The sequence below is a fragment of the Dermochelys coriacea genome, chromosome 4 (genome assembly GCF_009764565.3).
Source record: "Dermochelys coriacea isolate rDerCor1 chromosome 4, rDerCor1.pri.v4, whole genome shotgun sequence".
NCBI classification, from domain to species: Eukaryota; Metazoa; Chordata; order Testudines; family Dermochelyidae; genus Dermochelys; species Dermochelys coriacea.
The window spans coordinates 138,213,779-138,226,754 of NC_050071.1; the positions used below are offsets into that span (position 1 = coordinate 138,213,779).

The 12,976-nt window shown below is 46.2% G+C and overlaps 1 protein-coding gene across 1 annotated transcript; it reads left to right on the forward strand.

Annotated features, from left to right (window-relative positions):
• Window positions 1-1,052: 1,052 nt before the first annotated feature.
• On the forward strand, window positions 1,053-12,203 carry LOC119854261 (progonadoliberin-2). Its single transcript, XM_038398168.2, has 4 exons — window positions 1,053-1,537; window positions 9,089-9,253; window positions 10,330-10,413; window positions 11,115-12,203. Exons 2-4 carry the CDS (start codon window positions 9,116-9,118, stop codon window positions 11,151-11,153), a joined length of 261 nt encoding a protein of 86 aa, XP_038254096.1. The 5' UTR covers window positions 1,053-1,537; window positions 9,089-9,115; the 3' UTR covers window positions 11,154-12,203.
• The last annotated feature ends 773 nt before the right edge of the window (window positions 12,204-12,976 follow it).

Sequence of the window (12,976 nt, forward strand, 5' to 3'; positions counted from 1 at the left end):
GAATGGAGTGATTATTATTGGCTTATTTACATGTTTAGGCCAATGTGCCATCCTGGCTGTCTCTCATTCAAACAAGCACAAAACAGATGAACCCAGGCCATCAAATTCACACTGCTTCAGGCTGGACATGTCTCAGAAGTTACTTATGCACCCTGAGATGTTTGGGATTCCAGTTCAGCCCATTTCACAGATAGGGTCCAAGTGTGAGGTAGAACTGGTCTGGAATTTTCCATAAAAATCTTGTTTTGACAGAAAATTTAAATTTTCTGGGGGAAAAATGTTAATTTTTGCCCCCAAAAAATCAGTTTTTCCATCAGGAAATCTAAACAAAACATTTTGTTTCACGTTGGGTTGCCATTAATCAGTGCATCAACATGAGCTGCAGTGATGCCTCATGGGAGTTGTAGTTTGGGTGCCTCAAGCCCCCGTTCTCTCCTAAAAATTGGGCTCCCTGGTTGGACTATGTCTCCCATTATCCCCCACAGCTTCTCTACCTGAGGAAGAGAACACAGTGCATCACGGAAGATGTAGTCTGACCAGGGAGCCCAGCCCAGCCCATAGGGGAGAATAGGGGCATGAAGCATCTGAACTACAACTCCCATGAGGCACTGCAGCATCTCAAGTGGATGCAGATTAATATCAACCAGCCCAAAGTGAATCAATTCTGACATTTTCAAATCTGAATTTTTCTGAACTGTCTTTCATTACAAATTTTGCATTTTCAACCTGATTCAGGACGAAACCAAATGTCAAAATAACAATTTCCTGTGGGATGGTTTTTCAATCAACTCTAGTGTGAGCTAGGATCTGGATTTAAATGCCCCCAAATCCTTCAGGGAAGGAAGGGCATTGGGATCTGGGGCTCCCATCTGGATCCATCTCTAGTTCTAAGCTACTTCTTTTTATTACCCCTTCCTTAGCCCTAAATACCTGATTTTCCATATTGTGGTGCACCCCAATATCACACATGCACTGGCCCAAATGCAGCCTCTGGGTAAGCAGCTGCAACTCCCATTGACTTCACTGGGAATTTCACATCCTTGCAGCAGGTCTGACTTTGGTCTTATTAATTGTATGTTAATTCAAGCACACCCTGCTGAATAGATCTTGCATTAGAGGACCTTTATAGCAACCTTATTCAATTAGCCGCCTCCTTCACCAGTCTCTGATTTAAACTAGATATCCTTTGCCACTGTTGACAACTGCCTTGCAATACAACTCTGCTCCCATCTGCTAATGGACACAAGGAAACTTCCATTGCGGAGCTCAAGGGGTCTTTGCCAGCTAATGAGCTGGCAGGCGGGTGTTCCCAGAAGACCCTTTCCCAGTGCTGTCTCATCAGAGCACCAACGCAGTGGCAAGAGGGCTTAAACCTATCCATGCACATCGTCGTCAGCAGATGAACGTCAGCAGGCAGCCCCAACAGAGTGGGAGATCAATTACACTGAAGCACACAGGGGATGGTATAAATAATGAGAGCAAACTGTGCAGGCATCAGTGAAGTCTAAGAACATAGTGAGCCGGAGATCAGAACAGGGTAAGTAACTAAACTTCTCTCATGCTTTGCAAACCATGTTAGTTACAAGCAAATCCGATACCAGAAGTACTTCTTGGGGCCCGGTATCCTAAAGGCATTAAATGCAAATGGATTTCGTGTATGTGATGATCTTTCATAGAGTCAAATTCTGCGGACAGTGTAAATCTGGAGTGGCTCCAATGGAATTCCTCCAGCTTTCCACTGGTGAAACTGGGATCAGAATTTGCCTTCTAGATATGAAAACAAAACCATAAATAGTGGCTAATCAACCCCAGCCAACCTGAGTATTTCAGCAGAAAGGTGCTGGCTTGCCTTCCTCTTGCCAGCTACAATATCTTCATCTGTAATAGTTGATCTGACTTTATTTTGTTAAGATGTAATATTTTGAAATGACAGATGACCCGCACAGCAGTTGAGCACAGAGTGAATTACCCTGCAGAACTGTTTTAGCCTAGAGATGGTATCACGCTGCTTCAGGCAGGATACATCTCACAAGTTAGTTATGCAGTTGCTTTAAACAAAAAAAAAAAAAAAGGGTGGTGGTGGTAGAAATTCTTATAATTAATATTCTTGACATCAGTGAGAGAACCCTGTAGGATCCCATCTAATCTCTATCTAGCCTACACTCAGCCCCACAGTGGCCAAGTGCTTGTGGTCTTTGATCACCATAAGAGCCCTTGAAGAGGGCAGGTTTGCAGCAGGCGTTTTTCTATCAAAGCTTAAAATGGGTTGGGATGTCACAGACTCAACTCCCCGGAGCCTTCAGGAAAAAAGAGGAGAGAATTTTGAGTTGGAGTGAAGAAAATTTAGTCACTGATTATAGGCACTGTTTTATACCATGAATGAATGAAATTCCATCCTTAGTTAATGACAGACCAGCACTTGGCTGAGAATGCTTCAAACCCTGACTGAGATCACACTAAACCCTGATTGCAGAGACATGTTCAGATACTAGGTTATCAGAAGAATTTGTGATGCTGTGTCTGGAGGAAAGGGGAGGTATTGTAAGCTGGAACAAGTGTTGCCCGGGGTGCACAGGGGGAATCAAGTTTTCTGGGATCTAGTCTCAGCTCTGCCACTGACTTGCTGTGTGGTTTTGGGAAAGTCACTTAACATTTCAATATTTCCATGTTTAAAAGGAGCATAATAATCTTCTCAAGGTATTAGGGGATTGGATTGATATTCAGAAAGCACTTCAAGGCCCTCTGAGCTAGATAAGCACAAAGCGTTGGTATATAGTTGTCACTGCAGTTTCTTTAGGTTGTAAAATGAAGAGGGTAAAATTATATGCTTCTTTCCAAGATTTAGGATATCGATGAAATCACAAACACTGCTCACATTGTGCTCAGTGGCTTGAAGATACAGTAGAACCTCAGTTACGAACACCTCAGGAATGGAGGTTGTTCATAACTCTGAACAAAATGTTATGGTGGTTCTTTCAAAAGTTTACAACTGAACATTGACTTAATACAACTTTGAAACTTTACTATGCAGAAGAAAAATGCTGCTTTCCCTTTATTTTTTCAGTAGTTTGCATTTAACACAGCACTGTACTGTATTTGCTTTTTTTTTCTCTGCTGCTGCCTGATTGCGTACGTCCAGTTCCAAATGAGGGGTGTGGTTGACTGGTCAGTTCGTAACTCTGAGGTTCTACTGTGCTATTGACCCGTATGTGAGAGGGGATGATGGATTGGCACTTAGGTTGGCTCCACCTAACAAATGAAGGTAGCTGCTGACAAAGGGATAGCACCAGAGTCGGTTGCAAACTGTTCTAACACAGGGAGCAAAGCTGACTGCAGGGCTTGGCCATACAGTTTCAGTGGAGCATGTTCAGAGCTTTTCGCGTTGCCCTGTTCTCTTAAATCTGCACCACAGAATCCTGGGGAAAGACGTCTTGGTTCAGCAACTCCTCCCTTTTCGCCAGCCAGTGCAAACTCCACCACACTATGGGCCCAGTCCTGCTCTCTGTTACACGAGTGTAAATCCAGAACAATGCCACTGACCCAGTGGGGTTTCAGAGAGACCAGTGTAAACCCAGAGTAATGCCACTCGGGTTTCAGAGGTGCTGGGATAAATCCAGAGTAGCCCCATTTTGCTTTACACTGGTGTAAGTTTTAGTGCAGTCATCAGTCTCTTCCATGATTGCTTAGTTGAAGGCAGGACTTAGGGAGACGCAATGAGGTGACATCCCGGAGAAGGCAACACAGGCTGGGAGTGCCATTGGATTAAGAGAGTCTCAGGCCAGAACGGACCATTGTGATCATCTCATCTGACCTCCTGTAGAACACAGGCCAGGGAACGTCCCCCCGAATAATTCCTAGAGCAGATCTTCTAGAAAAACATCCAATCTTGACTTAAAATTTGTCAGTGATGGAGAATGTCCCAAATGTTAATTACCCTCATTGTGAAAAATGTACATCTTATTTCCAGTCGGAATTTGTCTAGCTCCAACTTCCAGCCATTGGATCATGTTGCACCTTTCTCTGTTAGTCTTAAGAGCCCATTGTCAAATATTTGATCCCCACGTAGGTACTTATAAACCAGGGGTGGCCAAACTGTGGCTCTTTTACAGAGCTCCCCATTCTCTGCCTACCACACTGGGGGGAGAGCTCAGGGCTTCTGCCCTGCGGCAGGGTGGTGGGGCTAGGAGCTTCTGCCAGAGGCGACTGGTGCCTGCTGAGGAGGGGCACAATATAAAGGTTTGGGCCCCCCAACAGCTTAAGTCAGGCACACACACCTCATACCCTTAGCGGTCCCTCCCTGCAGAGAGGAGCCTCGGCTTTAGCTTGGCAGGGAGATGCAGCAGCAAAATCAGCAGTTCCCCTTGCAGCTCCCAGCTGTTTGCTGCTGCCTCTCCGCACAGCCACACCTCCCAGCTTGCTGGCTCCAGCAGCTGCCGTGCAGAGAGGGGGCCCAGCAGCACCATGTGACCAAGCAGGCCCAGCAAACCCTGGCAAAAATTGGGGAGGGGCACAAGATCCCACATCTCTCTGCCAAATGTCACCTCTGGCTTCTGTCCAGCATGGGGGGGGGCGGTGTGCACCTGCCGGGGCTCGGGGCTTCAGCCCCAATCCCCAGCAGACATCTCCCTCGGGGCTGAAGCCCCAAGACCCCGCTCTGCACAAGGCTGAAATCCCAAGCCCTGGCAGGCACGTCATAGAATCATAGAATCATAGAATATCAGGGTTGGAAGGGACCCCAGAAGGTCATCTAGTCCAACCCCCTGTTCAAAGCAGGACCAAGTCCCAGTTAAATCATCCCAGCTAGGGCTTTGTCAAGCCTGACCTTAAAAACCTCTAAGGAAGGAGATTCTACCACCTCCCTAGGTAACGCATTCCAGTGTTTCACCACCCTCTTAGTGAAAAAGTTTTTCCTAATATCCAATCTAAACCTCCCCCATTGCAACTTGAGACCATTACTCCTCGTTCTGTCATCTGCTACCATTGAGAACAGTCTAGAGCCATCCTCTTTGAAACCCCCTTTCAGGTAGTTGAAAGCAGCTATCAAATCCCCCCTCATTCTTCTCTTCTGCAGACTAAACAATCCCAGCTCCCTCAGCCTCTCCTCATAAGTCATGTGCTCTAGACCCCTAATCATTTTCGTTGCCCTTCGTTGTACTCTTTCCAATTTATCCACATCCTTCCTGTAGTGTGGGGCCCAAAACTGGACACAGTACTCCAGATGAGGCCTCACCAGTGTCGAATAGAGGGGAACGATCACGTCCCTCGATCTGCTCGCTATGCCCCTACTTATACAACCCAAAATGCCATTGGCCTTCTTGGCAACAAGGGCACACTGCTGACTCATATCCAGCTTCTCGTCCACTGTCACCCCTAGGTCCTTTTCCGCAGAACTGCTGCCGAGCCATTCGGTCCCTAGTCTGTAGCGGTGCATTGGATTCTTCCATCCTAAGTGCAGGACCCTGCATTTATCCTTATTGAACCTCATTAGATTTCTTTTGGCCCAATCCTCCAATTTGTCTAGGTCCTTCTGTATCCTATCTCTCCCCTCCAGCGTATCTACCACTCCTCCCAGTTTAGTATCATCCGCAAATTTGCTGAGAGTGCAATCCACACCATCCTCCAGATCATTTATGAAGATATTGAACAAAACGGGCCCCAGGACCGACCCCTGGGGCACTCCACTTGACACCGGCTGCCAACTAGACATGGAGCCATTGATCACTACCCGTTGAGCCCGACAATCTAGCCAGCTTTCTACCCACCTTATAGTGCATTCATCCAGCCCATACTTCCTTAACTTGCTGACAAGAATGCTGTGGGAGACCGTGTCAAAAGCTTTGCTAAAGTCAAGAAACAATACATCCACTGCTTTCCCTTCATCCACAGAACCAGTAATCTCATCATAAAAGGCGATTAGATTAGTCAGGCATGACCTTCCCTTGGTGAATCCATGCTGACTGTTCCTGATCACTTTCCTCTCCTCTAAGTGCTTCAGGATTGATTCTTTGAGGACCTGCTCCATGATTTTTCCAGGGACTGAGGTTAGGCTGACCGGCCTGTAGTTCCCAGGATCCTCCTTCTTCCCTTTTTTAAAGATGGGCACTACATTAGCCTTTTTCCAGTCATCCGGGACTTCCCCCGTTCGCCACGAGTTTTCAAAGATAATGGCCAAGGGCTCTGCAATCACAGCCGCCAATTCCTTCAGCACTCTCGGATGCAATTCGTCCGGCCCCATGGACTTGTGCACGTCCAGCTTTTCTAAATAGTCCCTAACCACCTCTATCTCTACAGAGGGCTGGCCATCTCTTCCCCATTTTGTGTTGCCCAGCACAGCAGTCTGGGAGCTGACCTTGTTAGTGAAAACAGAGGCAAAAAAAGCATTGAGTACATTAGCTTTTTCCACATCCTCTGTCACTAGCTTGCCTCCCTCATTCAGTAAGGGGCCCACACTTTCCTTGGCTTTCTTCTTGTTGCCAACATACCTGAAGAAACCCTTCTTGTTACTCTTGACATCTCTTGCTAGCTGCAGCTCCAGGTGCGATTTGGCCCTCCTGATATCTTTCCTACATGCCCGAGCAATATTTTTATACTCTTCCCTGGTCATATGTCCAAGCTTCCACTTCTTGTAAGCTTCTTTTTTATGTTTAAGATCCGCTAGGATTTCACCATTAAGCCAAGCTGGTCGCCTGCCATATTTACTATTCTTTCGAGTCATCGGGATGGTTTGTCCCTGTAACCTCAACAGGGATTCCTTGAAATACAGCCAGCTCTCCTGGACTCCCTTCCCTTTCATGTTAGTCCCCCAGGGGATCCTGGCCATCTGTTCCCTGAGGGAGTCAAAGTCTGCTTTCCTGAAGTCCAGGGTCCGTATCCTGCTGCTTACCTTTCTTCCCTGCGTCAGGATCCTGAACTCAACCAACTCATGGTCACTGCCTCCCAGATTCCCATCCACTTTTGCTTCCCCCACTAATTCTACCCGGTTTGTGAGCAGCAGGTCAAGAAAAGCGCTCCCCCTAGTTGGCTCCCCTAGCACTTGCACCAGGAAATTGTCCCCTACGCTTTCCAAAAACTTCCTGGATTGTCTATGCACCGCTGTATTGCTCTCCCAGCAGATATCAGGAAAATTAAAGTCACCCATGAGAATCAGGGCATGCGATCTAGTAGCTTCCGTGAGTTGCCGGAAGAAAGCCTCATCCACCTCATCCCCCTGGTCCGGTGGTCTATAGCAGACTCCCACCATGACATCACTCTTGTTGCACACACTTCTAAACTTAATCCAGAGACACTCAGGTTTTTCCACAGTTTCGTACCGGAGCTCTGAGCAGTCATACTGCTCCCTTACATACAGTGCTACTCCCCCACCTTTTCTGCCCTGCCTGTCCTTCCTGAACAGTTTATAACCATCCATGACTGTACTCCAGTCATGTGAGTTATCCCACCAAGTCTCTGTTATTCCAATCACGTCATAATTCCTTGACATCACCAGGACCTCCAGTTCTCCCTGCTTGTTTCCAAGGCTTTGTGCATTTGTATATAAGCACTTGAGATAACCTGTTGATCGCCCCTCATTCCCAGTATGAGGCAGGAGCCCTCCCCTCACAGACCTTCCTGCCTGTGCTTCCTCCCGGTATCCCGCTTTCCCACTTACCTCAGGGCTTTGGTCTCCTTCCCCCGGTGAACCTAGTTTAAAGCCCTCCTCACTAGGTTAGCCAGCCTGCTGGCAAAGATGTTCTTCCCTCTCTTCGTAAGATGGAGCCCGTCTCTGCCCAGCACTCCTCCTTCATGGAACACCATCCCATGGTCAAAGAATCCAAAGCCTTCTCTCCGACACCATCTGCGTAGCCATTCGTTGACCTCCACGATTCGACGGTCCCTACCCAGGCCTTTTCCTTCCACGGGGAGGATGGACGAGAACACCACTTGCGCCTCCAACTCCTTTATCCTTCTTCCCAGAGCCACATAGTCCGCAGTGATCCGCTCAAGGTCATTCTTGGCAGTATCATTGGTGCCCACGTGGAGAAGCAGGAAGGGGTAGCGATCCGAGGGCTTGATGAGTCTCGGCAGTCTCTCCGTCACATCACGAATCTTAGCCCCTGGCAAGCAGCAGACTTCTCGGTTTTCCCGGTCAGGGCGGCAGATAGATGACTCAGTCCCCCGGAGGAGAGAGTCCCCGACCACCACCACCCGCCTTCTCCTCTTGGGAGTGGTGGTCGTGGAACCTCCAACCTCAGGACATCGCATCTCATGCCTCCCAACCAACGTCCCACAGTGCTGAAGCCCTAAGACCCCCTGCCCCTCAAAGCTGAAGCCCCGAGCCCCGGCAGGCACCCCCCAGCTCTCAAACTTCTGAAGACTGTCATATGTGGCTCGGAGGATCAGTACGTTTGGCCACCCTTGTTATAGGCTGTAATTAAGTCACCCCTTAACTTTCTCTTTGTTAAAGTAAATAAATTGAACTCCTTGAGTCTACTGCTATAAGGCAGATTTTCTATCGTTTAATCATTCTCGTGGCTCTTCTCTGAACCCTTTCCAATGTATCAACATACTTCCTGAAGGGGTGGGTACCAGAACTGGACACACTAGTCCCGCACCAGTGCCAAATAGAGAGGTAAAATAATCTCTCTACTCCTACTCGCGAGTCCCCTGTTTATGTATCCCAGATCACATTAGCTCTTTTGGCCAGATCTGCCTATAGGTCTTGAGCTAATGCTACCCTTAGTCCCTTTAGAAGCCAAGTGCTTTTCATCTGAGGGCCCCATAGCCTGTTACTGATGTTAACCAGTTGGGCTTCACAACCACCCTGCCAGGCAGGTGAGTGTTATCCCCATTATACAGGTAAGGAACACAGACACAAAGTAATCTGCCCAGGGTCACCCAGCGGGAGAGCTGGGAAGAGAACCCAGGAGTCCAGGCTCCCTGTTTCCATCTCTTCCCACCAGGACATGCTGCCTGTGCACACCCTGCACTGCATGCTAAGAAATGAGGCACTGCCTGCCCTATGGCTCTAGAATCACGCATGCTGTGGGACCTTTCCCTCTGCTGACTGCTCCCAGGCCATGTCTGACTCTCTCCTCCCTTCTCCTTGCAGGATCTCCCCATTCAGTCAGACAGTGCCATGGCACGTCAAGGACCTCTCCTGCTCTTGCTCTTTGTAGTGCTAGTTGTCAGCACCCACCTGTCAAGAGCTCAGCACTGGTCTCACGGCTGGTATCCCGGAGGGAAAAGAGAACTAGATTTGTCACAGACTCCAGAGGTGAGTTCCAGCCTTTCTGTAGGGGGGATCTTCCATATTACTTTAAAGCCCACAGTATATTCTAAATGCATCTTGTTCTGCAGCCCTAATTTAAGGACTGATCCTGGGAGGTGCTGAGCATCCACATGGGATCCAGTGAAAATTGTCGGTGCTCAGCACCTCTCAGGATCAAGATCTTAATGAAAATGCTGACATACATAGAGATCAACATTTCATCACCACTTCCCAGCCCTGTGCTCACCACCCAGAGCACATGGCCTTCAGACACAGATCAGGATACGAACTGTCCCAAAGCTCAGGGTTCTTCTGATCTGCCCAGCTGGGGCATCTTAACAGACACAACTGGGAAGAGACGACAACTGGGAGCACGCCAAAGCTGGACAGCGTTTAGTGCTTTCACATGCTAGCTTTAAGGCATGCACCATTTCCTCCTTTCCTACAGCGTGTCAGCTGCTCTTCAAGGCAGATCCATGTGGAGAAGGGTTCCATCTTGAATTCAGCAGTTTGGGGGATTTTTTCCCCCTTAATATGCTTTGACTGAATTTTGTCACCATCCAATATGCAGACAATATAGCTCAGCAAATTACATGCACATTGGAAAGCCTTGAAGAGGTAACAGAGAAATATGAGCTAACACATAGCTCTGTTAACAGAAAAATACACTGCAGGCCCTGGTCTGCTAGGAGCTGCACGGAGGCTACTAACTCATTTCTCACAGGACACCAAACAGCCATTGGATGGTAACGCTTCCACTTCTAGAGTTATAGGCATTACTGTATAGGATCAGACTGGTCACTCATTCTAGTCCAATGTCCTGACTCTCATAATGGCTTCAGAGGAAAGTACAAGCCACTCTCTATTGGACAATTATGTAATAACCAGTCCATAGGGGGAAGTTTGTTGTCTGCTCATTCAAGCTTATACCCCACAGCATGAGGGTTTATATCCCTTGTTTCTTTCCCCCAACTGTGAATATAAGTGTCTTTGTGACAGAGCAGGGCTGAATTTAATTTAGGGATGAAATACCATGTAGTCACCCAATCCCCGAAATGTATCTGTTTTGTTTGTGAGTTCAGGCTTCAGAAGAAATCAAACTGTGTGATGGGGAAGTGTGTGCTTATCTGAGAAGCCCAAGGAAAACCATTGTGAACACTCTGCTGGTAAGAACAACATGCAACCTTCCCCAGGAGCTATCAGAGAGCCTCAGCATTTAGCAGAGGAGGCAAAAGTGGGGCACTAGTGAACAATCCTCTATTGTCGATGATTAGAAGTAAATTCTATCTCTAATGCCAAAGGCTTTTAAAGACAAAAAAGAAACACAGCTGCTGCCCAAAAGAACTTAAAGATCTAGCAAGATGCTGGGCATCTCCTGTGAAAAATTCAGAATCATGGCCAGGACAAGTGTTAGGATAGGAAGAGCTCGAGAGAAGACGTCCAGGTTATTCAAGTTCTTACATTGCTCCTATCACGGGGTATCTGAATGTGGCCTCTGTTGTTTCCTTAATATACATATAATATTAATAATGAATTTTTAGGGAGCACAGTCAGGCAAGAGGGGTAGGTGCATAGGTGAGTGGTAGAAAGTTAATTGGAAGATGTAAACCTTGAAAGGAGGGATTTGAAGGAGTAATGAAAGGCAGGGATAAGCCAGACATAATGTGTGGAGTGCCCACTTAGACAGAAAAACATTCAGCATTTAAAAGACTGGGAAAATAATTATTTATTATTTGTACTGCAGTGGTTCAGGCCCTGACTGTGGATCACAACTCCACTGTGCTAGATGGTCTGAGATCAATCAAATGGAGAATCAGGCCAAATAAATTGTGGGATTTTTTTAAAAATTGTCTTTGTTGCCAAATAGGCTGACATGTTGGCAAGACAACTCCAGAAGAAGAAGTGAGCCCTTCAACGGACTCTTTCCGAAATGCTTGCCAGCCCCACTGGCTTTTCAGTCGTTTCCTTTGCAACATGATGGTGTGTCTGTAGGTTCCATGTATCTGACCGTTAAAGAATTCTTATGAACATCTTGGCTGACTGCACTCAAATGCTGGGAACGTGGATAATGGTGTAATGCTTGAGAAATGTCCCCAACCCATCACCCGACTAGAACAAGGCCCTGTCTGGAGTTCTTTACGCACTTGTGTAACTCCATCATGTTGAATAAAATACTTTATTTTGCTACATACACAATTCCATCCACATTTATGTCCTTACCCGTGTCTTAAAAAAATAAAAATAACAAATCTCCAGCCCCATAAACAAGTTTTAAGCACGCACTGATTTTTGAACTAGAGTCGGGTCACAAAGCCCTTTATTGGTAATCCCTGCATTGCTTTCTGGGTAGTTCAGCCTTCTGGCTGACTGCTGGAATATTCTGCCAAACTTAATTCAAAATGTGAGAAAACATCCTATGTACAGCTCTTTATTCACAGAGATATAAATATCAGGGTTACATGTAACCTTGGAAAGGTTTGATGGTGTTAGTTTTTTTCACAAAAGGCAACATTCTCATGTTCATATTAAGAAAATAAGAAAGAGCAAAGGTAAGGTTCTTGGGAAGATAACAAAAGGAAACGTGATCTAGTGGTTAGAGTGCTAGTCTGGGACTTGGGAGACCCAGGTTAAAGCCCTTCCTGCGTGACCTGGGGCAAATTCACTTAGTCTCTCAGTGACTCAGTTTCCTCTCTGTACAAATAATAGCACTGCCCTATTGGGGTGTTGTGAGGCTAAATACATTAGAGATTGTGAAGATACTATGTAATGGGGTTCATATACATACCTAAGACAGCCCAAAGAGGGTATCTTTTGTCTGCAGCAGGCTACATCTGCCATGAATTGGTAGCTGCTTCTGCAGCAGTGAAGTAATATCATTAAAGGCACATTGCCTAGAAATAAAGTCTAATAGATGTAAGGAGCATACAGATTGTAACTGGGAAACATAGGTATGAATTCTTCCACCCAAAACCAAATATGCATTTGGTCCACTGTCAATCAACATGTACATAGAGTTTAAATACATCCTGAGAGTTTCACTCACTGACAACTTCTCTGTTTTGCTATCCGTTCTATGTGGCAGTTACACTGAAATGAATATGAATTACAGTGATCAAATATGATTTATTCTAAATCAGCTGGGAATCTCAACCTCTATACTGATTGCCTTAAGAATCAAAAACAATTGGTAATGAAGGATTGTTTTAATTTGCTGCTCATGCAGAAAATGAGGCAAATATTCTTGGAACTAGATTTCAATATTTCTGAGAAATAATACCCTCATATTTCCAAGCCAATTTAATAGCACCTCACATCCACATAGATTCCCCCAAACAATTTACAAATTTAGAGCCATATTTTGCTCTCAACTGCATCAGTATAAAATCAGGGTAACTCCAGTGACTTTGAGGGGAGGGGCACATAGTGGGGGTGTACTGTGGATTCAAGCCAGTGTAACTGAGATCAGAATCTGGCTGTTTATTAGCTGAGTGTAAACTGGGGGCTGGATTCTGCCCTGATTTATACAGTGTTCAAGTCCACTGAAAACAACTGGCCTAATTTTCCTTTTGTTGATACAAATCAGAAGTAACTCTACAGAAGGCAATGGAATTACACCAGTATAAAATGGGTGGAAATAGGATCAGACTTACTGATTCTAATGATCTTGCATGAGGAGGAAATCCGTAGTTATAAGAATTTAGCAATTGCCAGACGGGATCAGACCTAGCG